The 23,397-nt window shown below is 37.0% G+C and overlaps 1 protein-coding gene across 2 annotated transcripts; it reads left to right on the top strand.

The window, feature by feature from the left end:
- Window positions 1-703: 703 nt before the first annotated feature.
- On the top strand, window positions 704-23,383 carry slc38a5b (solute carrier family 38 member 5b). Of its 2 annotated transcripts, none has more exons than XM_058389370.1 (16): window positions 704-886; window positions 9,324-9,473; window positions 10,149-10,218; window positions 10,386-10,501; window positions 11,183-11,256; window positions 11,349-11,441; window positions 12,344-12,425; window positions 14,575-14,657; window positions 16,765-16,823; window positions 17,083-17,199; window positions 17,451-17,530; window positions 17,752-17,852; window positions 18,346-18,470; window positions 20,636-20,780; window positions 20,927-21,030; window positions 21,129-23,383. In XM_058389370.1, exons 2-16 carry the CDS (start codon window positions 9,415-9,417, stop codon window positions 21,231-21,233), a joined length of 1,413 nt encoding a protein of 470 aa, XP_058245353.1. In that variant the 5' UTR covers window positions 704-886; window positions 9,324-9,414; the 3' UTR covers window positions 21,234-23,383. The 2 variants fall into 2 exon arrangements, with proteins under 2 accessions (XP_058245353.1, XP_058245352.1); XM_058389369.1 differs by having other exon boundaries at window positions 704-898.
- The last annotated feature ends 14 nt before the right edge of the window (window positions 23,384-23,397 follow it).

Raw genomic sequence — 23,397 nt, 5'->3', positions numbered from 1 at the left:
TTTTCTGAATTGCCTCAGATTTCCAACATGTGGCACAGTCATTTAGGTGCACAGCGGAGGAAAAACAAACTGCAACTAAGATTCCATGCAGAGATTAGCTTTATTCTAGCACAATGTTTGACACGTCATGGGTGCCAGACAACTTTAATTTTCGACACGGACAAACAATCCAAGAATTTGGGTTTAAATGCGCTGTATTTTTGTGTGTAATATAATTTGTGTCACAAATGAATGATTCTGGCATGAATTCATTGTTTTTGTTTCGTGTCTTGCTTTGTCAAGATTTAAGATAACATAAGGTACCTTATCAACAGAAAGGAAACCATTCTTCTACACCTAAACTCACTGTTATGTAAAAACATTTGTATTTGTAAGAGTCAACACATAATATTACATACTGAATCACAGTCACTAATTTAAGTAAATAATAAACTAAAAAAAATTGAAATAAAATAAAATATAAAACTAAGCACAACCTTTTTCTAAGTAAAACAAAAAGGAGGTAGTATATATTATTCATCTTTATTGAAATGCAACTCATTTTTAGCATGGTAAGCATACATATACTGAAGGGGCAAAGCACTATGTCCTGTTTAAACTTGCTCTAGTAAAGTGACTTCAATACTATGTGTGACATCACATGAAATTTGAGACTGTGGACGTGAACAGCCCTGCCTTTCAGCCCTTTTCCTCCTCCACACATGTGCTTTCTCCCCCTGCTCACTTGCTCCCTTTACTGGATCCGTAGTGTCCTCTTTTCTTTTGGCTCTTCTTTTGGTTTCTTCTCAATTAGAGAGGTGATTAATTTCAATTTTATAAAGAAAACTATGCAGATTGTTCTTCTTCACTTCTACATTTGAGAAAACCTCAACTGCAACTTCAAAAGGTAAAAAAAAAGGTGAGAGGCTTTGTTTTTACAACTAATTTGCCAGGGTGTATGGGCCATAAAACAAACTGCTGTTCTTGAAAGGAAGTCTTTGGAATTTACGTGCACATATACACCCTTTAAATGTGTTATCATCTGTCAGCACACCAGCTTTCTGTTTATCTTTTAACTGTCTCTCTATCTGTCTAATCTGGTTGTAGTAGTAGAAACTAAAAGGGCAGTCACAACAATTTTTCTGCTTGTAAAAAAGAGAAGGGGAAAGTTTGGATGGACATTTTTGTAATAATTCACACAGAGCACTGACATTTTGGTGTCATGTACTGAAAACACTGGATCAGAGTTAACAAGTAAAAAAGAAAAAAGAAAAAAAGAAAAAACTCTTCCAAGTTACTCTTCCAAATTTTTTGTGTCTGAAGATCTACGTTCTGAGCCGTTTGTGTTTATTCCCCCTATTGCCTATTTTTTGCAGGCAAGGGAGGAGAAATCATAAGAGATCTAACATACAGTAAAGGACATTTATGTACCTCCAGACAGTCCTCCATATCGTCCATATATATGGTCTAATTATGTAAATATTTGTCCTGCTGTTGTTCACTTGCACATATTCATTGCTCTTTTGGAACCATTTCAAGTAACTTCAAGGAATATAACGAGCACACTTAGTACTACTAGTGAAAAGTGGCCCTCAAAACAAACAAACAAACAAAAAACAGAGAAAAATGTCTACAATCCACTACACAGTATTTAATTTACTGTGTGCATATATGGAAACTAAATAACCTCTAGTTAACAAGTTTATATTTCACTATGAAAAAGGCTTTGGCTTGTTGTAAAGGTTTTTCGTGTGAGAAACGTCCATGTGACAATGTGAATAAAAATAATAATTTGATTGAATGAAACAGTGAATCCTAATTCAAATCGTTCAGGGTGTAACCACAAGCCGCAAGCAAAAACATTGTACTGTCACACTGTCAGCCACATTTGTAGCACCCATGTGGAAAAGAGCATAAACAGAGCCTCGTGTTGTTTTATTGAACCAAAACATACTTCACATACGTGTGTGGTGATTGTGTAGGTTTTGATACACGGATTCGTCACATGTCTTGAGAAAAGTGTATAGACCACAGCATACATCAAGTTGTCTCAGCACACTGCCATTATCAGGGGAAATCACTATCAAGTGGAAAGTGCATGGAATGCGGGTAATTAATTTTGTTGGCACTGAGGGTATCATGTATACAAGAAAGCTGTAGCCTGCACAATTGATATACATTTGAAGGGGCTTCCTCAGTTCCATAGAGCGGATGTCCTGGTTATATCCAACCTCCTCTGTTATGTCTCAGGAAGTTCAAGGGATGGAAAAGGAATATGAGGTGCTGATATCCAAGTCATCATGTAATGCTCATCATCATCATGCTGTTCAGTCACATGTTTGAGCAAAATTAAAAATGAATAAGGCTTGCTTTGGGTTTTTTTTTTCTTTTCCCAGTATGCAGTATACAAGCCGTTAATGGAAACATGTCCAAGTACTAATTGCAGAGGGTATGTTCATGGGTTATCTGAAGCATGCATATGTCTGGGGCCTTGTGATTCACTCAAGAGAAAAATTTGCAGTATCACTTGGGTACAGAAATTCAAGTACAGGCATGCCCAATATGTTTTGAGCATGACATGCAAAAAAAAGTGTAGATTAAAATACTTCCGGTTTGCCATTCATTAATGTTTTACATTAATGAATGGCAAATGTTTAAGTGACGCTTGTGTTTGCATGGCAAGGGGAGCATGAGAATTTTTTTAGAGAACTAGTGAGATGAGGAAAGAGAAAAAAAGCTCAAGGAATGTTATGGGTGGAGAGCTCAGAGTTGTTTAACTTGAACAGCAAGTGTGGAGTGTGGAGTGCGGAGCGTATCATACACAAAGTAAGCACCTCCCCTTACGACTTAAAAGTCTGGCTAAAATAATGTCTGTTCAAGTCAACAGAGCTGAACATAAACCTGGTGGTTCTTAGCAGCAGTTACATCTAAATACAGCAGTAAGCACATGAAGTGTTCACTGTTGAATGAGAGATGGTTTGTAGTGATTATGTAATTATCTCTTATCTGTGGATGCAAGAAGAGGGTTAATTGTATTACCCCACCCCCTACTCTTTCATAGAGTCTAATGCCCCAGTGTGTCTTCCATACCCCTAAACATTTAAACTGTGTTAAATAGGTTAAGCATATAACACACTGATTTCAGTCCAACTGTTCACTGCTGACTGATTTTTGAGGCTGTGAGATCCTATGATGTCTGGTGACTTGCAGGCTGTGAAAAGAAAAATAAGTAAGTTGCCTCAAGGGTTCATGGGTCTGGACTAGGCTCTTTTTGCTCTTGACGTGAGGCACTGGGAGGAGGGGTGAGAAAACAAGGGTAGTCTTGCATCAGAAAAGTTTCTTTCCTTTCCCTTCACTCCTCCTTTCCCTTTGCTCCTCCTCTTGGTGAACGGAAGAGACATTTTGTGGTTGGCATACGTTAAGATGAATGACAGATATTTCCATGAGATTTTGAGTGTTTCTTGGTTCAGATGCAGTTTGAGTTTCAATGGTTCTTTGTTCTGTAAGTACAATCCTACTTGCAGAACTAATATGTATTCCAGATATTCCAGATGGAACTCCACAGCACAATCATAGGTAGGTAGGTAAGTTGATAGCACAGTATATGTTATTATGGCTTTTTACCTCAGCTCATTTAAGATATAGGTGGTCCATATAGGAAACAGCCTTTTTCCAAGACACACCAGGGGGCCAAGACAGGGGGCCAAATGGCTGCTTAGTTGTTTTTTGTATTAGGTGTATTTCTGCTTTGTTATTTTAAGTGTGTATTTTTTATAGGCTATATATATTATTTGCATCAAGCATCTGTTGCTATCGTTTTAAAACCCAAAGCTCAATTACTACCTGTAACAGAAAAGTAGGTGAAATTCATTTACTATTAACCTGCGTCAGTGTAATGAAATGAGGAAAATGTGCTAAAAACGAATACGCCGTAATTATGTGGCATGTGAAAATATGGCTGCCACTAATTTCAAAACACCTTACCTTATCTTTAAGCACAGCCAATGACCTGAGACATCCTATTAACATAACTACAGTCTATTTTGAGGGTAAAACGTGCAATGTCCTTTATTAGCCAAGTTAGTAATCTACTTGAGTATTCACATCGACAAGATGAAGGCTAAAGGCAAAGGAAAACAACAGGGATGGGAACTTAATGCATTACACACCTAGTACAATAAGATATCCAGCATTTTCTGGTACCTGTGGGTTGCAAACAGGTAGTCATTTACAAATAAGTACTCAACATGAAATAAAATAATTAAATATTGACCTAACATGAGTGGACTATGTGTACTAAGAACTAGGATTACCCTTAATTAAACCCTTAGCCACAGCCAACAAAGGTTGAAATCTGATTGGTTCTCTGCACTATGTATACACACTTCCATGTGTGACTTTACAGCTTTTGAGTGCTATAACACAACAGGCTTTTGGAATTGTATCTAGTCAGGGTGGGTGGGAGGTGGCTTTATTTAACAGAAAGAGAGAGAGAGAGATTTGGCTTTGGCGTTTTCAATTTGAGGTCTCTAGGTGTGAATTAAATATTATGCCCAATAAGCTTGCCATAGGTTGAAATGTTTACCTATTTTAATAGAGGTACCGTTTTACCTTTTCAGGAGTAAAAACGGAACAGGAGGACAGGGAAAGGACGGTGTGTTTCTGTAATTAAAAAATAATGTTCCAATGAAGAAAATAATGTTCCTATAAAGAAAATAGTAATATTATAAAAGCTGCTTGTCATCTATCTGCATATATAATTCAAGCTTTCTCTGCCTCATTGTTGGGTAGTTTTCAATAAGCGAATAGGCATGTGGCCTTGGGATATGTGTACATTTTGAGCATGCCAAACCAAATACTTTTATAATATCATAAAAAAATCATGTTATAAGAAGGCAACAAGAAAATACAGCTGATAGGTAGAAACAACAGCTATAGCCATAGTTTATTTAGTACAATTAAGTATTTACTTTTTAAAAAATGATCTATTTGTACTATTTGGTATATGTCTGTCTTTTCAACGAAATGAGTAGACATTGGGGTACAACTTAAAATGTGGGACTGTAACCCTATTTTACCCTCTGGACAAAGGGTTAGAGGACAGTCTAATGAGCCTAATGAGATAATTGGTAGATTCTCTGGCATTGGTAAAATATACCAGGAGTGAATTCCTGTTCTAGGACATCTACTCATGTTGTTGGTGCATAAGTTTGAACATTTGAAGTCGCCTTGGAATTGGCCTCAAAAGACCAGACTGTTCATAAGTAAACCATTTGTATAAGCAAAGCCTTGGACCCTTTGAACAGCCTATCCTGTGTCCTATGCTTGTAAACAGAGCATCAGTGTATAACATTTGCTTTGATTCACATCTTATTATCCTGTGTATTTATTGTCCTGTACTCACCTCAGACTTTTGTGTATTTGTCCTTTATGTAGTCCAGCATCGGTGTTCTGTGTTGCACCAAGGTTCTGGAGAAATGCTGATTCGTTCCAGTGTATACAAGCGACATAGAGGACTGACTATAAAAGCTCACTTGACTTGACCTAACTTCTGCTGAACGGATATATTCCACGGACTCTATAGCAAGTTTGAGTAATTCGCAGTTCTTGATCATAACATACTGCATATCTGGCAACAAAAATATTACTCATTTAATGAACATAAATTATTATGGATGGGGCATCAACAAGACCAGACAGCATATGATTTTGCTGAAAAGCTATCTGATGTTAACAAAGTTAGTCATACATTCTAACTAAATTTGGTTCACAATGTAATTTGGTAAAAACTGTTGCTCCTGCTCAGCTATTCGATGTCTGCTACTACTAAGGGTAAATAGATTATTTTTGGTTTTTGCATTTAGACCCAGATAGTCAATGCATAGTGAAGTCTGTCTGTGCTTTGTTTTCATTGCAGAATTTTCGTGCTCTGGAAAGGGAACTCCTCTTCCCCAGGGAAACATGCAGAACTAGAGCTTTGGTCTTTTCTACATAACACTCACTACTTCAGCCAGATTTTTGCACAATACATATCACATATATTGCACTAAAATTGCAAACAATCACACACAACTTCACTTAATTATTAATAGTTCTACTTAGAGTTTCATATATATAGTTTCATATCTTCTGTATATTTTTTCACTTTGCTTAATTCTGTTTCTATTTTTTATTGTAACATATTTTTAATTTTATATTTAATCTGCTTTAACGCCATCGAAAATTATTTCATGTCATATTGTGTATGTATGTTTATGTGACAAATAAAATTTGAGTTTGTTTATCTTCAGTGCAGGGATAGCTGCAATGTTATTAATGCTTATTTCACACCTTGTAGAGGTCCTGATATTTAAGGGCAATGAGTACATCTGTAGTGATTTTATGCCTTTATGTGTGATGGGGTAACAGGATATATTGCTTGATATAGGGGAGAAATTTCCTCACTCTTCCAAGAGCTTACTGTATCATGTGTCACTAAGTAGGGGTATCCTGAAATAGTCTGATACAGTCATGGTGTAAGAATCACAGGCAGTTTTTTTTTGTGTAGATTTTGAGTAGTTTTCCAGCTTTTGGACGTTTTTAAAGATATGTGCCGCCTGTCAATGAGTATCCAAACTTTCTTAGCTTAAGTAGTAGCGATCTGCTGTCCAGAGATGAACAAGTTCTACTTACTCTTGCTGGTTAGATGAGGACATAAGGTGCATTAAGGGCCTAACAAAAATATGCTCAGATTTCCTTTGTCACTTATGTTGGTCTGTCCCAGATACATAGCTTTTTAGATGTTTAACTTTGTTTAATGCACCCAGTTATTAAATTACCTGAGGAAATGGACAGTAGGATATACTTTTTGAGGAAGAGGGCTTGTCCTTGACAAACAAGGGTTAAGAGTAATGTCACTTCATATGCAAACAACAATTGTTCTAAACCCAGCTGGGGGTAGAAACTGGGGGTAGATTCCTAACAAATGTCACAGACTTGTCTCACTGTTCTGTGTAGCAGTCATACAGTTTCTGGTGTTCCTATCAAGATTCAAATAACAAAGTTTGCCAAATATTTTGAGCTTTGCTTTAGTAAACGTTAATTTACGCTAACTTTAATTGTTAGGTGGCTTTTATTGTAAAAAAAGGATTCGTTGGGAGTTTCACTTAGTGTTCTCCACCTGGAGTTGTAGTAACTGAAATTGTTTGTCCATGTACATTTTTGAATATCTATGTTTTCAGTGAAGTCTTTTTTTTAAGTTAAGACAGGTAGAACTAGTGCCAATCCCAGTGAATTCCAGTGTAGAGTTACCTGCTGAGAATGGAAAAAGGTCAAATCAAAGACAGGAACCAACTGTATAACAGACCCTAATGGGGTAATCCAAAAATAAAAGCACCAGTAAAGAGTGCACACACACACACACACACACATTGAGCTTGCTAAAGGTTTTTATGTAGTTGGCTATGGAGATAGCAGCATAACGTACATCCAAAACTATATAACTTATATTCAAAGTATCTAATATTTGCAGCAAGTTAATTTATTACTGAAGATATATTTCCTGGCTAAAATTCCTGAATTAAATTGTTCTTTATTTCTGCTGTAACTGTTCAATACTTGGCATAGATTCTCATTTCTGTGAGTCATGAAGGATAATGTTTTTATAGCCGAACCTGTTACTGACCTTGCAGTAAGAATTCCCATGATATATTTAACCTCATTGAACACATGCTAATAGATTTAGAACCCATCTGGTATAAGCTTTATTAACAGCTTGACCCTTTGCTGTATAATGTTCTGGGCATTTTAGGCCTGATATTCTTGATATTGTCATTTATGAACATGTAAAGAGATTCTTTCCCCTAGTTGAGATGTTGAGAAACCTAACATGAAGCTCAAACAGACAGCTGGAATAAAACAACAACAACTCTGTTTTTGTTTAGGATGAATTTTAATGCCATGACTTGTCCACTTGTCTGCAAAGAGGAAAGTATCACTGCAAAATCACTATAAAGTTATTCTGATGATCAATTTATCCTCAAAATTTCTACCCTGATGAGAATTGTCTCTTCCAGGATAAGAATTTCCCTTCCATAAGACACAAGTGGTTTGATTAGCATTAAAATGATGTACAGCATATGCTATGGCCTTTCTCATTCACCAGATCTCAACCTAGTTAAACAGCAATGGGAGATTTTGTAATCTGTTATATTTTATATCCTAGACTGTGCTCCTTACCACCATCATCACTGAAAACACCAAAGGTAAGGTAAGGAGCACAGTCTAGAGCTGTTTATCTAGGTTGAGATCTGGTGAATGTAATGGCCATAGCATATGCTGTACATCATTTTTATGCTAATCAAACCACTTGTGCCTTATCCTGGAAGAGACAAATGAGGGAATCTTCTGGAAGAATAGTGTTAATTCTTCTAGTATTGTTCCAGAGACTTGTAAAATCTATGGCCAGTCATGTTAGTCTAAGCTGAGCTGTTGGTATCTTACTTCACACACTTGTTTTCCTATTTAATTTCTCATCCATCTGTATATTCACACACACACGTTTGTGTGTGTATGGAAAGACAAGCATATGTGGACAGAAAGGCACTAAAGTAAAACTTATCAAATGTACTAGACATCAGTCTACAAGGCAGAGATCAGAAAAGTGTGTGGGAGTTACAGCTGGCAGGCTTGTCTGGATGTCCTCCAAACTTTTGGCTTCTGAGCCACGTAGCCAATTCGAGTACGGGGAGAAAACAGTAGATTGAGTCTGAGTATGAATTTCATATTAAAGAGCAATGTGCTGTGTTTAGCTTTCCCACAACTTTTTACAACAGCTAACCACCACATTAAGAGAGAGAACAAATATTACAGTATTAAGCATAGGGACCGGTGTGTGTTTTTATTAACCTCAGTAAAAATAAATCTACTCACATGCTGCTGCAGAACTAGCCTGGTTCTTCATATATCTCAGCAAATATAACAAAAATGGGATTAGAAAGTGTACTCAGCAGTGTATGGAAATTCTTAGAAATGTAAAAATAGGCTGCAGCCCATGCTCAGGTCTTCTCCTGAAACATGAGCTCTGATGAACCAATCAAATTTTGGAGAGTGGGAAAAAAACCACATGGAGCTCATATTTTTCCTTCGACTGACTCCAGCTTGAGAACTTGTCCAGTTCTCTGCACTTAACTTTGTAGAGACACAATGCAAATAAAAGACACTGAATGTCACTAATCAACTATGTAAAGTTTACCACATGGTACTTTTGATTATGCTTAATGCATTTTTGTTCATGTTAAAAATGATTTGGTAAAAGAAAGAAGGAAAAAACTAAATCTTTCCTGTATTGTTTGTTTGTCTTTCAGGTCAGCACAAAAGGCATTTATTTTACACCAGCTTTATTTCACCAAACTTTTTTTCACTTTTCTATAATAATACACAAAAAGATATACAAAAATGGAGCTTCAGAAACTGTCAAATGGACACCACCAGGAATTTCAGCCTCTGGAAGATGGGTATGTGTCCTCTTTATTTGTCTGTAAACTGCTAGTAAACTAACTGTAAACTGTAACTCCTGGAAAACTTTAGAAATCTTAAATGTAAAATTTAAGCATCTATATCCAGCAGAAAAGCACAGGGTAGAAATCATGACATAAATAGCTACACCAGCGAAATAACACAGTGCCACTGTCTGTAACTGTTTAATGCTCCAAATTTTTTCATATGTATTCAGACTCAATCCTGAACTAGACATGAGCTAAGGCATACAGTGTTTTTTCTTTTCTTTTCTTTTCTTTTCTTTTCTTTTCTTTTCTTTTCTTTTCTTTTCTTTTCTTTTCTTTTCTTTTCTTTTCTTTTCTTTTCTTTTCTTTTCTTTTCTTTTCCTTTCTTTCCTTCAATATTTAAGACTATTTTTAATTCCACAGTTATTATTTCCTTTATCCCAGCATACAGCGTTTTCTGAAAAATTTAGTTGGTTATATTTCTTAAATTATATTTCTAAAATATAAAAGAATTTGCAACCCAAACACTTACTAAGGATGAATGAATGAACTTAAATGCATCACTGTAAATGCATTGTCAATGCCTTTTTATTCTTAAATGAAGGATTTAGTAAGAAAAGCAGCAAAATGTCTGTATTTCAGCATCATGATCAATTGCCAATGTTTTTTCTTCTCTGAAATATGCAGTTTCTCGCCAGAGAATGAAAATTTTTTACCACATAAGAACCCTGGGAAAAAAAACACTCAGTTTACAGATGTAAGTACAAAAAAATGCCAACACTGTACTCAGTATAGTACTAATATGGATTTCTACAGTTTAAGAACATAACCTACATATAGTCACCACCCTGTCTTTTGTCTGTATGCTGCAATACCCTGCATGTTTTTGACATTGAGGACATATTACCTTTGTGTCTCTGGCAGTTTGAAGGGAAGACCTCATTTGGAATGTCTGTGTTTAACCTCAGCAATGCTATCATGGGCAGTGGAATCTTGGGACTGTCATATGCCATGTCCAACACTGGCATAATTCTGTTCCTGTGAGTATGTCAGACTGCATCACCAGTGCACTCTTGCTTCAGCACAGTATCACAACATGCTGCAAAATACTATCACATTGCTTTGAATTTCACATGGCTTACTGAAGTCAGATTCAGAACACCTAGTACACAACTATATGTAGCTAAACCAGTTATTCCCATTTTCCTGCATTTCCGCAAATTATATATTACCCACATTCCTGTATGCATAAGCCAGGCTGTAATGCCTGTATAGCATTTCATTTTAGGCTAATCCTAAACGAAGGTTACTGGACACAAATGTACTCCTAACAGTAAGAATCTTCTCTTTATGTATTTACTGTTAAATAAACAGGTCCTTGTGAAGTAGAAGGTTTGTATACTGAACTGGTGAGCAGCGATAATGAAGAACCACAAGGTTCCCAAATCAAATTGCAGAATTAAATATAGCTGCACAGTTGGCAAGGTCTATAAGTCTGCCTGTTGGAAAAAGTGCAGTCATTTCTCTCTCTCTCTCTCTCTCTCTCTCTCTCTCTTTCTCTCTCTCTCTCTCTCACACACACACCCACACACACATACACACCGTCATATGCACCATTATAACCTACTGGTAGCCAAACACACACTCTGCAGTACATTACACTCATTTCTATTAAGTCCCTTTACTTTAATAAATAATTTTATAAAATAATGTTTTCACAGGTTCCTGTTGATATGCATTGCTATTCTTTCATCTTACTCTATCCATCTTCTTCTGAAGAGTGCTGGAGTTGTGGGTAAGACAAGGCAGTAATAATATAAAACTGCACTCAAATAAATGATTGAAGCTTTTGTACAGAGTTAGCTGACTATTTCTGTCTGTGTGCAGGTATCCGTGCCTATGAGCAGCTTGGCAAGAGAGCATTCGGTCACCTGGGAAAAATACTGGCAGCTGTTGTCATAACAATGCACAACATTGGAGGTGTGTTAGATAACTAGAAGAAAACAAGAGTGCTGATGAATTAAGATGTTCAGTAATTTATAGCAATTTTTGTTATAAGCTGACTGCAAAGCTTTCTGATTTTAATGCATCAGTAATTTAATCAGCTCTCTGAAATCCACGAATTAAGTAAAAAAAATAATAAATAAAAATCAAAGCCAAAACATTGACCTAAAAATTATTCAGCCACATGATATCAACATATCAGCAGGCGATATATATCTAAAAAACCCACCAGATCAAAAGAGTGGCCTCCAATATGTCTGACACACTACACCTCTCATGTGGAATGCCAGTGTGCTTAGTCATGTCGCATAACATCCCCACCTTTTCCTGCTCCTGTCCTGACAAAGGAGTGTCAAAATTTCACCCCTTTAAAGTAGTCTAGGGAAGGTAATAAGGTAATGACAAGTTGTAGCACTGTGTCATGATGTGCACTGTGAACCGTTGTGATACAATTTGACTGTCTATGTAAAAAAATATATATAAATAAATATAGAAAATTAGATTAATTTACTGGGCCATATAACTTTTCTTTCCTGAACTTTACACTCACAGAATGCATTTTTGCAAAATTTGCCATTAGATGTATAATTTATAGGCCTACTGATTTTTGAGTTTTCTGGGTTTGGAATTCAGCAGTTAAACAGCCCAATGAATATAAGAACTTAATGCTAAATATCTAAATATAATAACTTTGATAATGGTAGCAAAAATAAAAATCAGGACACCTGAAGGAAACCACACTTTCAGGGCCATGGTTCTATAAAAATCCCACTGATCCAAGACACAGTATATTATAAATAATGAAACAATATTTTTTTTAAATCTTATAAATAGATGAGTTACATTTTGTAACATCTCTCTATCTGTCTTTATTTCAGCAATGTCTAGCTATCTCTTCATTGTGAAATATGAGTTACCATTGGTCATTCAAGCATTTTTGGGTCTTCAGCAAAGCAGCGGGTAAGATGCAAAAAAAAAAAACAACAACCTTATTATGACTCTTAAAAAATGTTTGCAAGATCAATTAATGAAGCTTAAGAAGTGCTGATGCCTATGGTCTTGATATTTATTGAATAATGAGTTCTATAGAAGGTTGTTGTCACTACATCAGTGGTACAAAGTGTCATGCTCTGCTATTCACCTCATAGTGTTAAAAATAAATAAATTATATCATTTTAAAGACTTAAAACTGGTGATTTATGCTAGCACATGCTTACATACAGTGATGGAAAAAATTATTTGATAACCTGCTGATTTTGTACGTTTGCCCACTGACAAAGAATTGATCAGTCTGTAATTTTAATGGTAGGTTTATCTGAACAGTGAGAGATAGAATAACAACAAAAAAATCCAGAAAAACACATTTCAAAAAAATTATACATTGATTTGCATTTTACTGAGTGAGATAAGTATTTGACCCCTTTGCAAAACATGACTTGAGTACTTGGTGGCAAACCCTTGTTGGCAATCACAGACATCAGACATTTCTTGTAGTTGGCCACCAGGTTTGCACACATCTCACATCTCAAGGAATTTGGGCCCACTCCTCTTTGCATCCACGACCCATTTTCAATGCCCTGGCTGAGAGAAGGAGGTTCTCACTCAAGATTTGACGGTACATGGCTCCGTCCATCGTCCCTTTGATGCGGTGCGGTTGTCCATTCCCCTTAGCAGAAAAACACCCCCAAAGCATGTTTCCACCTCCATGTTTGACGGTGGGGATGGTCTTCATGGAGTCATAGGCAGCATTCCTCCTTCTCCAAACATGGCGAGTTGAGTTGATGCCAAAGAGCTGGATTTTGGTCTCATTTGACCACATGACCCCTGAATCATTCAGATGTTTACTGGCAAACTTCAGATCCTGTACATGTGCTTTCTTTAGCAGGGGGACTTTGTGGGTGCCTCTGGATTTCAGTCTTTCACGGCGTAGTGTGTTACCAATTGTTTTCTTGGTGACTATGGTCCCAGCTGCCTTGAGATCATTGAAAAAATCTTCCAGTGTAATTCTGGGTTGATTCCTAGCCGTTCTCATGATCATTGAAACTCCATGAGGTGAGATCTTGCATGGAGCCCCAGACCGAGGAAGATTGACAGTCCTTTTGTGTTTCTTCCATTTGGGAATAATCGCACCAACTGTTGTCACCTTCTCACCAAGCTGCTTGGCGATGGTCTTGTAGCTCATTCCAGCCTTGTGTAGGTCTACAGTCTTGTCCCTGACATCCATGGATAGCTGTTTGGTCTTGGCCATGATGGAGAGTTTGGAATCTGATTGATTGCTTCCTTCTGTGGACAGGTGTTTTTCATACAGGTAACAAGCTGAGATTAAGGGCACTCCCCGAGAGTGCTCCTACTGTAATCTCAGCTCCTTACCTGTATAAAAGACACCTGGGAGCCAGAAATCTTTTTGACTGATAGGGGATCAAATACTTATTTCACTCATTAAAATGCAAATCAATGTAGAACTTTTCTGAAATGCGTTTTTCTGGATTTGTTTGTTGTTATTCTGTCTCTCACTGTTCAGATAAATCTACCATTAAAATTACAGACTGATCATTTCTTTGTCAGTGGGCAAACGTACAAAATCAGCAGGGCATCAAATAATTTTTTCCCTCACCGAATGTTAAAAAAAAAAAACTATCCTAATGGCCCTGAAAACAAGATGGGTTGGCAATTAAGCTTTCACACTGTTTCACCTTGAGTGTCAAAAAGAAATAAACCCACTTATTATGTAATTTTATGTTTTTAACTCTTAACAGGTCATCAAAAGCAAATAAAAAGAAGGCTACACAAAATTTACTATCACTTTTGCTATTTAGCCACTTGAGTCAAATTAGCATGAACAATTGGGCATGTCTAAGCAGAGTTAAGCAACTTCCAGCTTATTATTAAGTGATGTGTGTTAAAGTGAAGCTAATAACATAGGTATGTAGCTATGAGCGTGGGAACTAAGGCAGCTCCTGAGAGTTTAAGGGATTAAATAAGGTTTTAAAAGTATCAAATATTAGAATATTGTACTGTTTGGCATGTTGTACTATAAACTTTCAATACTGTGTATAGCACTAGGTCTAAATAACCTATTTAATTTTTTTTTTTTTTTTTTTGTATCTAGACAGTGGTACCTGAATGGCAACTATTTGATCATCATTGTGTCTATCTGTATTATTCTACCACTGGCTATGATGAGACAGCTTGGTAAGTCTATTCTTAACTTAAAGTTTATTTACTTTGCACATTCTTTCCTTAACCCTCAAACCCCACCCCTCAACCCACCCACTCCGACCTAACACACACACACACACACACACGGATAAATAAATCATAAGCACTCTGCAACTTTATAATAATTATTTATTTTATATAAAGCAGTGTAACAAGCCTAGCTCAAAATTGTACAGTTCAGTACTTCTACCTGATCACCTCTTAAAGCTGACCATCTGTCATTGCATACATAACTTAGGGCAGTCCTAGACAACTAACTGTCCTTCTCACTACTCATCACTTGACATACTCGCTCATGCAAGTTTCTCCGTTACAAATTCAGAAAGATTTGGCATTTTCTATCCACAGAGGCCACTTGTTCAGTCCCTTGTCATTTCAAGAGTGAACTTCTGCCACTCGCTCCTGGCAGGTCTTCCTCTGCACGCCATCTGACCCTCTGCAACTAATCCAGAATGCAGATGCATGGCTTGTTTCCAACCTTCCAAAGTTCTCCAACTCAACCCACCCGATTTCTACTCTCAGTCCAAAGGCTTCATGTAGTTGCCCACATCAGATTTAAAACACTGGTGTTTGCCAGCAAAGTAGACCAGCACTCATCTTTCTTAACCTGTTAAAGCACTACAATATGCTCAGTCCAAGCCTCTTGCACTGCTTGATTGGAACCACCATCTCTCAGAGTATGGGAAACATATATTAAAGTAGCTGTCTGTAGACTTGAATCAGTACATGTCTGTTTCCCAAGCACTTAAATTAGCACAATGTTAATTCCTTATCTTGTATATTTTGCATACTAGACTAGCCTCCCCAACAGGGTTTTTACCCTGATGGTGCTCTTAGTCCCTGACAACTGTAAATCATGCTGAATAAATAATATAATGTAAATGCTAACTTAAATATAAAATGTCATAGGTCAAACTGACATTACTGGCATGGTACAGAACAAAATATTTGTAACATTTTAGCACTAATGTTATGCTTTATTCTGTTATTCAGATTTAAATGGCCGACTTTTTGCTGTCTTTCATTGCTTTTGGTTGTTAGTAAAATGCGTTTGTTGTATAAGAGCTCAAGCAGAACAAATGCAAATCCAAATCCAAGACACTGGAGAGACAGAACTTGCTTGAAGTAAGGTTAAACAAAAAAAAAAGAAGAAGAAGAAGAAGAAGAAAAAAAGAAAATAGGCATTAACCCCTTCCCCACATCTTGGCCATGAATGTTGTATTTCTTGTTTGTTTTTTTTTGGATCACATTTCTAATTGGCTGGTGATGGTGAAATACATTAATTTGTGTGACAAAGTCTTGATTTACAATCACTTTACACCAAACATACAACATAACTTAAGTGTCTGTGGTGCAACTGAAATTCTGCACCACACCACTCCCAGTGTATGGTTTCCGATTGTTTGGTAAAGTATAATTCACACCCTAAGTTGCAACTGGCTGTACAACAAAAAATTGTTTGCTTTGGCAAACCATGCAGGGTAAAATTTTGAACTTTACCTCCGGGAAGCTTGGAATGCAATGGTGAGAATTATTTTTACTTGCCTGTGAATTTCACACGAAAGACTTTTGTGACTCCTGAAATATGACTACATGAACAGTTCAGTTTTGTTTTGCACACATAGATATCACATATTCATATGAAGGAATGTATGTAGCATCCTCATATGGAAGACAAAAAGTATATTCATTTATATTACAAAATATGAAGAAGTATAACCATTTAAAGAAGAACTCAAATTCCAAATATTTTTTTATATTCCGTCAAATTTTAAGAAAAAATATATAAAATATGTAATATTGTAATCATTTTAGATTTCTTTATTTATCACACTGTATATGACACACATACACACACAACATATGCAGTTTTACTGTCTTTTTCAAAAGCTCTGGTATATTTTGAGAACATGTGGTGTTCCAAAGTTGAAAATAATTATATGAAAAAGGAATCAAAACAGAGCACAAGAAGAAATGTAGAAGTAGAAATATATAGTGCTTATATTAGAAATATACTGTATAAGCACACATAGTGAAGTTTTATACAGTTAATGTGAAGTTGTGGCATGTGTGTCTTTAGGGTACCTGGGCTACACCAGTGGTTTCTCACTCACATGCATGGTTTTCTTCCTCATCTCAGTGAGTATCAAATGGGACAGAAACGTCATGCTTCTCTTACAGGATTCAATTCTACCTGTATACTATACCACTCTGCATTTCAGCAGTAGCACTGTATTTAATTTTTCAATGATTGTCTTTAATTTAACTACTACCGGTATTCTGAATGTTCTGAATGGAGAGACATAACTTTACTTTCACTGTTACTCAGTATCTTCTGTTACCCATAATTCCTTTCCTCTGTCTCTTTTTCTTCCTTATTTGTGTCATTCCGATCTAGGTCATTTATAAGAAGTTCAACATCCCCTGTCCTCTGAATAATTACAATAATCATACAACTATCAACAGCACAATAGAAGAAGCATGTGAGGCCAAGTTCTTCACTGTCAACCAGCAGGTCAGTGAAACAAAGCTGTTTCAGAACGAAACCTTTTCAAGGTCAAAGGCTGTCTACCATTTTAAGAAAAAATAATCCGGTGTGATAAAGCTTCCAGTCACCCAGGTCACATTTATGTGCCTGACTGTAGTGACATGACAAGTGACTGTGTTGAAGCAGTTTAGTGTTTTCACATGAAGTCTCTTGGGTTAATCCACATGTACTTTACATCCTACTCTCATTACCTGATTTTTTCTCCACATGTCTTGCAGACGGCCTATACAGTTCCCATTTTGGCTTTCGCATTTGTGTGCCACCCAGAAGTGCTGCCTATCTACACTGAATTGCGCAAGTATGTTTAGGAGCCCACACTGTAAACAAGCACATGTGAAGGATTTCAAATATTTACCATGTGAATCATAGGAGCAAGTAGAAATTAGTTGATGATAAGTTGCAGGAATATTATGACACATAATGAATATGTTTGTATGTAAATTGTTTTCCAGATGTGTTCTATGATAATCTAACACAAGTTATTTATCAATTTATGTATTTCCTTGGTTTCTTTAACAGCCCCACTAAGCGTCGTATGCAGGCCATCGCCAATGTGTCCATCCTAAGCATGTTTGTAATGTACCTGCTGACCGCAATTTTTGGATACCTCACCTTTTATGGTGAGCCTTTTATATCCCTATCCATTTATTTAGGCATTGCATTATCTAGAAAACATTTTGTTATGTGTATGGGGGCCAGAGAAAATGCCTGAATAATTTTTTGGTTTCCCTGTTGCATACGTGGACATCTCAAATTTTAAGAACACATAAATAAATTTCATTGCAAAAACCTGGAAACATCATGCTACCTTAAACCTTGCTATCTTAGAATAATTTCCTCGCAGAGTCAGTTTCATGCTTTGATCAATTTATTGGAAGAGGACATAGAATATTGAATACACATTTTCTCCATTGTAACTATTTAAGGTTGATATATAGAGAAGAGAAAATATTTCAGAATAAGAAGGCTATTGATTTTGCAAGTATTTCACCATGTTAAGAGATTTCCCAGGCTGTCACACATATTTCCAGTATGCTTTGGTCTAAAATGTCTAAGACATTTCTTGTTACATGCTTTTTATAGAGTGAACTTGATTTTTCTCTGTTTGAACAGGAAATACAGAGCCAGAGCTGCTACACACCTACAGTAGAGTGGACCCGCTGGACATACTGATCCTGTGTGTCAGAGTGGCTGTACTGGTGGCTGTCACACTGACTGTACCTGTGGTGCTTTTCCCGGTAACCTCACAATTTACATAAAATAATGCCATTTGGACCCTGTTATTCACTTTTCTTGCAATAATGTATCAACAACACTCTGCAGACAGTCAGAACAGGTTTAGGATCACTGTGCAATGAAAGCTCTCGGTTTGCTACCAAGCTTCATCACATTCTTTAATTCTTGGCTGTTGACTGACTAAAGTACTGATCTAATATGGTGTTGAACCACCACAAATTTAATTATTGTCCAAAATCAGCACAACCCAAAGTGTTATTCCTCTCATACCAGTGCAGTCTTTTGCATAAAAAAAAAAAAAAATTCATGAATGACATTTGATGAATGACATATCATGCTTGTTCATTTAATGTTGTGGGAAGTTGTTGTGGAAAGAGGTTTCTGCAATTGCTTATGAACAACCTCCTTTTTTGTGTCTTTGGTCCAACCTTCCTCTCTCTCTCTCTCTGTAACAGTTAATGCCTTACCTATGTGCAGAAACCAGTCTTCTCCTCATAGAATACTTCACAATATCAGCAATTACATGCTTTTTGAAAAACCTGTTTCTGTAGCACATCTGCCATGTTATAATAGGAACAATAGCATATATAGTAAGAACAAGTGCATTACTATAAAACTTGCAGCCAGTGTTATTGGCAGATCTGTGCTTTTACCGGAAATGAGCCAATACCTTCTGACCAATGACCCAGAATTTAGCTAGAGCTGTGAAGTAATTTTCAGTTTTCAGTTTCAGTGAGTAATCGCAATAAGCAAATCGCAATCAGTATTATAACATGTGTATATATATATATATATATATATATATATATATATATATACACACACACACACACACACACACACACACACACACACAGGGGTTGGACAATGAAACTGAAACACTGGCCAATTTAGTGTTGGAGGTTTCATGGCTAAATTTGACCAGCCTGGTGGCCAATCTTCATTGATTGCACATTCCACCAGTAAGAGCAGAGTGTGAAGGTTTAATTAGCAGAGTAATAGCACAGTTTTGCTTAAAATATTGCAATGCACAAAACATTATGGGTGACATATCAGAGTTCAAAAGAGGACAAATTGTTGGTGCATATCTCGCTGGCGCATCTGTGACTAAGACAGCAAGTCTTTGTGATGTATCAAGAGCCACAGTATCCAGGGTAATGTCAGCATACCACCAAGAAGGACGAACCACATCCAACAGGAGTAACTGTGGACGCAAGAGGAAGCTGTCTGAAAGGGATGTCCGGGTGCTAACCCGGATTGTATCCAAAAAACATGCTGCCCAACTCACTGCAGAATTAAACGTGCACCTCAACTCTCCTGTTTCCACCAAAACTGTCCGTCGGGAGCTCCACAGGGTCAATGTACATGGCCGGGCTGCTATAGCCAAACCTTTGGTCACTCGTGCCATTGCCAAACGTCGGTTTCATTGATGCCAGCAGCGAAAATCTTGGGCTGTGGACAATGTGAAACATGTATTGTTCTCTGATGAGTCCACCTTCACTGTCTTTCCCACATCCGGGAGAGTTACGGTGTGGAGAAGCCCCAAAGAAGCGTACCACCCAGACTGTTGTATGCCCAGAGTGAAGCATGGGGGTGGATCAGTGATGGTTTGGGCTGCAATATCATGGCATTCCCTAGGCCCAATACTTGTGCTAGATGGGCGCGTCACTACCAAGGACTACCGAACCATTCTGGTGGACCATGTGCACCCAATGGTTCAAACATTGTATCCTGAAGGCAGTGCCGTGTATCAGGATGATAATGCACCAATACACACAGCAAAACTGGTGACAGAGTGGTTTGATGAACATGAAAGTGAAGCTGAACATCTCCCATGGCCTCCACAGTCACCAGGTCTAAATATTATTGAGCCACTTTGGGGTGTTTTGGAGGAGCGAGTCAGGAAACGTTTTCCTCCTCCAGCATCACGTAGTGACCTGGCCACTATTCTGCAAGAAGAATGGCTCAAAATCCCTCTGGCCACTGTGCAGGACTTGTATCTCTCATTCCCAAGATGAATTGATGCTGTATTGGCCGCAAAAGGAGGCCCTACACCATACTAATGAATTATTGTGGTCTAAAACCAGGCGTTTCAGTTTCATTGTCCAACCTCTGTATATATATATGTATGATCAGTGATGTAAACATCAGTATTATTTTTGTTTAGATTCGGCGTGCTCTACTGCAGCTGATTTTCCCAGAGAAACCTTTTCACTGGGTTCGTCACATATCCATTGCTGTGTGCCTCCTATTTGCTGTCAATTTGCTTGTCATCTTTGTACCTAACATCCGAGACATCTTTGGTATCATCGGTATGTACAAATTTCCTCTTGTATATCTACAACAGATTGAAGAATTAAGCTCTGTCAGAAAATTCTTGTTTTGGACAAAACTAAATCATTGAACTGCCTATGTGACATTTTTCTGTCATGTGCATGCTGTGTTTCCTTATCTTCAGGTGCTACCTCTGCACCGAGCTTGATCTTCATCCTCCCGGGTCTTTTCTATATCCGCATTGTTCCAGTAGACCAGGAGCCATTGTTGTCAAGAACAAAAATTCAGGTGAGTTGAATGACAAATAAATAAAAGACATTTATGAATGGATTTCAGTGACAAGTCTTTAAGAACTGTCCATATATATCACTTTTTTCCCCCCTCAGGCTATTTGTTTCACAGCTCTGGGTTTCATCTTCATGTCGATGAGTTTAACATTCATTGCCCTGGACTGGTTTAATGGAGAGAGCCGCAGTGGTGGGGGACACTAATTCCCAACCACAAACACAAGGGGTCCAGTATGCCTGCTCAGCAGAACACCATCTATCTGTCCTCTTCCCTCAAATCCTGGTTTTGGAACCGGAGAGAAGAGCAAAAACAAACAAAAAAAAATATATCACTGATAGGCTGGGCCCATCTCACCTCTGGTCCCTTCCCTCACTGAGTGAGGGTAGGACCTGCTTCCCACCATATTTCAAATTAAATAGAGGAGTGTTGTTGTGGTGGAGGATCTTGGCCGAACATGATGACATCACGCCCTTTTGAGGCAGTGCCATTTAAGATCCTGTACAGCAGTCATTTGCTTTGACAATCCACAGAGATAAATGCCAATTAGGTTTCTGATTGCAACTGCTTACAGATGCAACTTCCAAGAGTTCTTTTGCAACATCTGTAAGAGAATCCCAAAACACAGATGTTGGTTTATTTTCTTCCTTCAGTGTAAACAGGAAAAATCCATTTTTACTGCAAAACCAAAACCTACAGAACTTTTGTTGATTCTGTTTAAGCTTGGTTTTAGGGCAAATAGATTTAAGCCATGCGCATAAAGCATATTATTTCACCCTGTTGGTCTGCTGCACTTCAGTTCTTGGAGAAAATGTTATACAAATTTCTCCATCACAGCCTGATTTTGGTAATGGGTGAGGTTTTCAGTCACAAACCGTAAACTTGAATGCTGAAACTAGCAAAATAAATAAATAAATAAACCACATATAAACAACATTAAAACCAAAATCAGTCATTTCTAAAGACAATTCTATTAACAGTAAATTCATTTCATTACAGCTATTCTTATGAATAGCTTCTTTACAGTATTTAAAGTGCCAAGTAAGGTAACTGGCATTACCTCAAAAAAAACCCCCAAAAAAACAAAAACATAATGTGAATTGAAAACTCTCGGTGTATTCCTTCTTCCCAGTTTCCTTTTTTTAAATGCCTTTTTCAGTACTGGGCCTCAAATGATTGCTTTCAAGTCCCTGACTGTGGTTTTACAGCTGAATGGACGAATTAGAAAGTACATTGTTTAATTGTAGACGTTTCAAAACAGTTTTTCTTTGGGTTTACGCAGGATTACACTTTCTCCGAATAAGAAAGGTACAGCTGATTAGAATCTCTGTAATGGACTTCAGTGCTGAGCTATTAGCTTTAAAGAAAAAATCATTTAAGCAGTAGAATAAGAGCAAAGGCCCCATCTGTATTTATATCCACATGAATGAGTGAAGATTGATCATTCAGAACTTATTATGTGCCATTTTCTTTTATGTATTTAGCAGCACTTCTACTGTGGCCTTTAGTTTTAGGTTGATATTTTTTTCCTGGGCCACAGATAAAATCTCCACAAATTTCCAAAGGGAAATATTAAGAAGGAAATTAAGAAAAAAAAGAAAAGAAAAGAAAGATCACTTTTTAAAAAAATGCCAAGCTATGAATTTAAGCCAATATGACAATGCAGTATCTGTTGGAATTATGGGTTAAATTGTTTTTCCTCTTACTGTAGAGGTTACTGTGAAATATGTTTTCAAATAAGACTAATATCCATGTCTATATATCCACAGATACACAGGAGTAACTAGAAATCCGAAACCTAAACTATTCACTATTAAAAGGAGACAAATCTGTCTGTTTAATGCATTTAGTGTCCGTAAATAAAAGGTAACATTTAGGATTATTGTCCATTTAGTAATGACCACTTGGACACCTGACTTGAATTTTTAGCCGATAGAATCTTCTACAATCATCACACTAATAAAGTGGGTCAATCTGACAATTTACATCCCATGAACTTGACAGTTTTACATTTATACATCTTATCTACACGGTTAGTTATCTAGCTTACACTCAAGTAACTCAAACCTGTTTCTTTGTTTTATCCCCGAATGCGAACCATGCTACTCTTCACGTATAGAAGTGTTGTACTTTGAGCTGTTTCAACAGTCCTGCATCTTCTCTGCGACCTTAAAGAAGATGGTGCTAATGTTTGATGAAGTTAAACAGATGTTAAACAGAATATCCAGTGATGCCAAAGATACTTTGCCGCTGATGAAGTTACTTCATCAACTGTTTTTTTGTTGTTTTTTGTTTACTGAATTGGCTGTAGACTTGGTCATGCTTACAGTTTTCAATAAAGATGAATTCTGAATGATATGAGTTTTTAGT

Source organism: Hemibagrus wyckioides, linkage group LG05 (genome assembly GCF_019097595.1).
Source record: "Hemibagrus wyckioides isolate EC202008001 linkage group LG05, SWU_Hwy_1.0, whole genome shotgun sequence".
Classification (NCBI taxonomy): domain Eukaryota; kingdom Metazoa; phylum Chordata; class Actinopteri; order Siluriformes; family Bagridae; genus Hemibagrus; species Hemibagrus wyckioides.
Note: the sequence above shows the minus strand (reverse complement) of the source record. Positions and strands in the feature narration are given on the sequence as shown.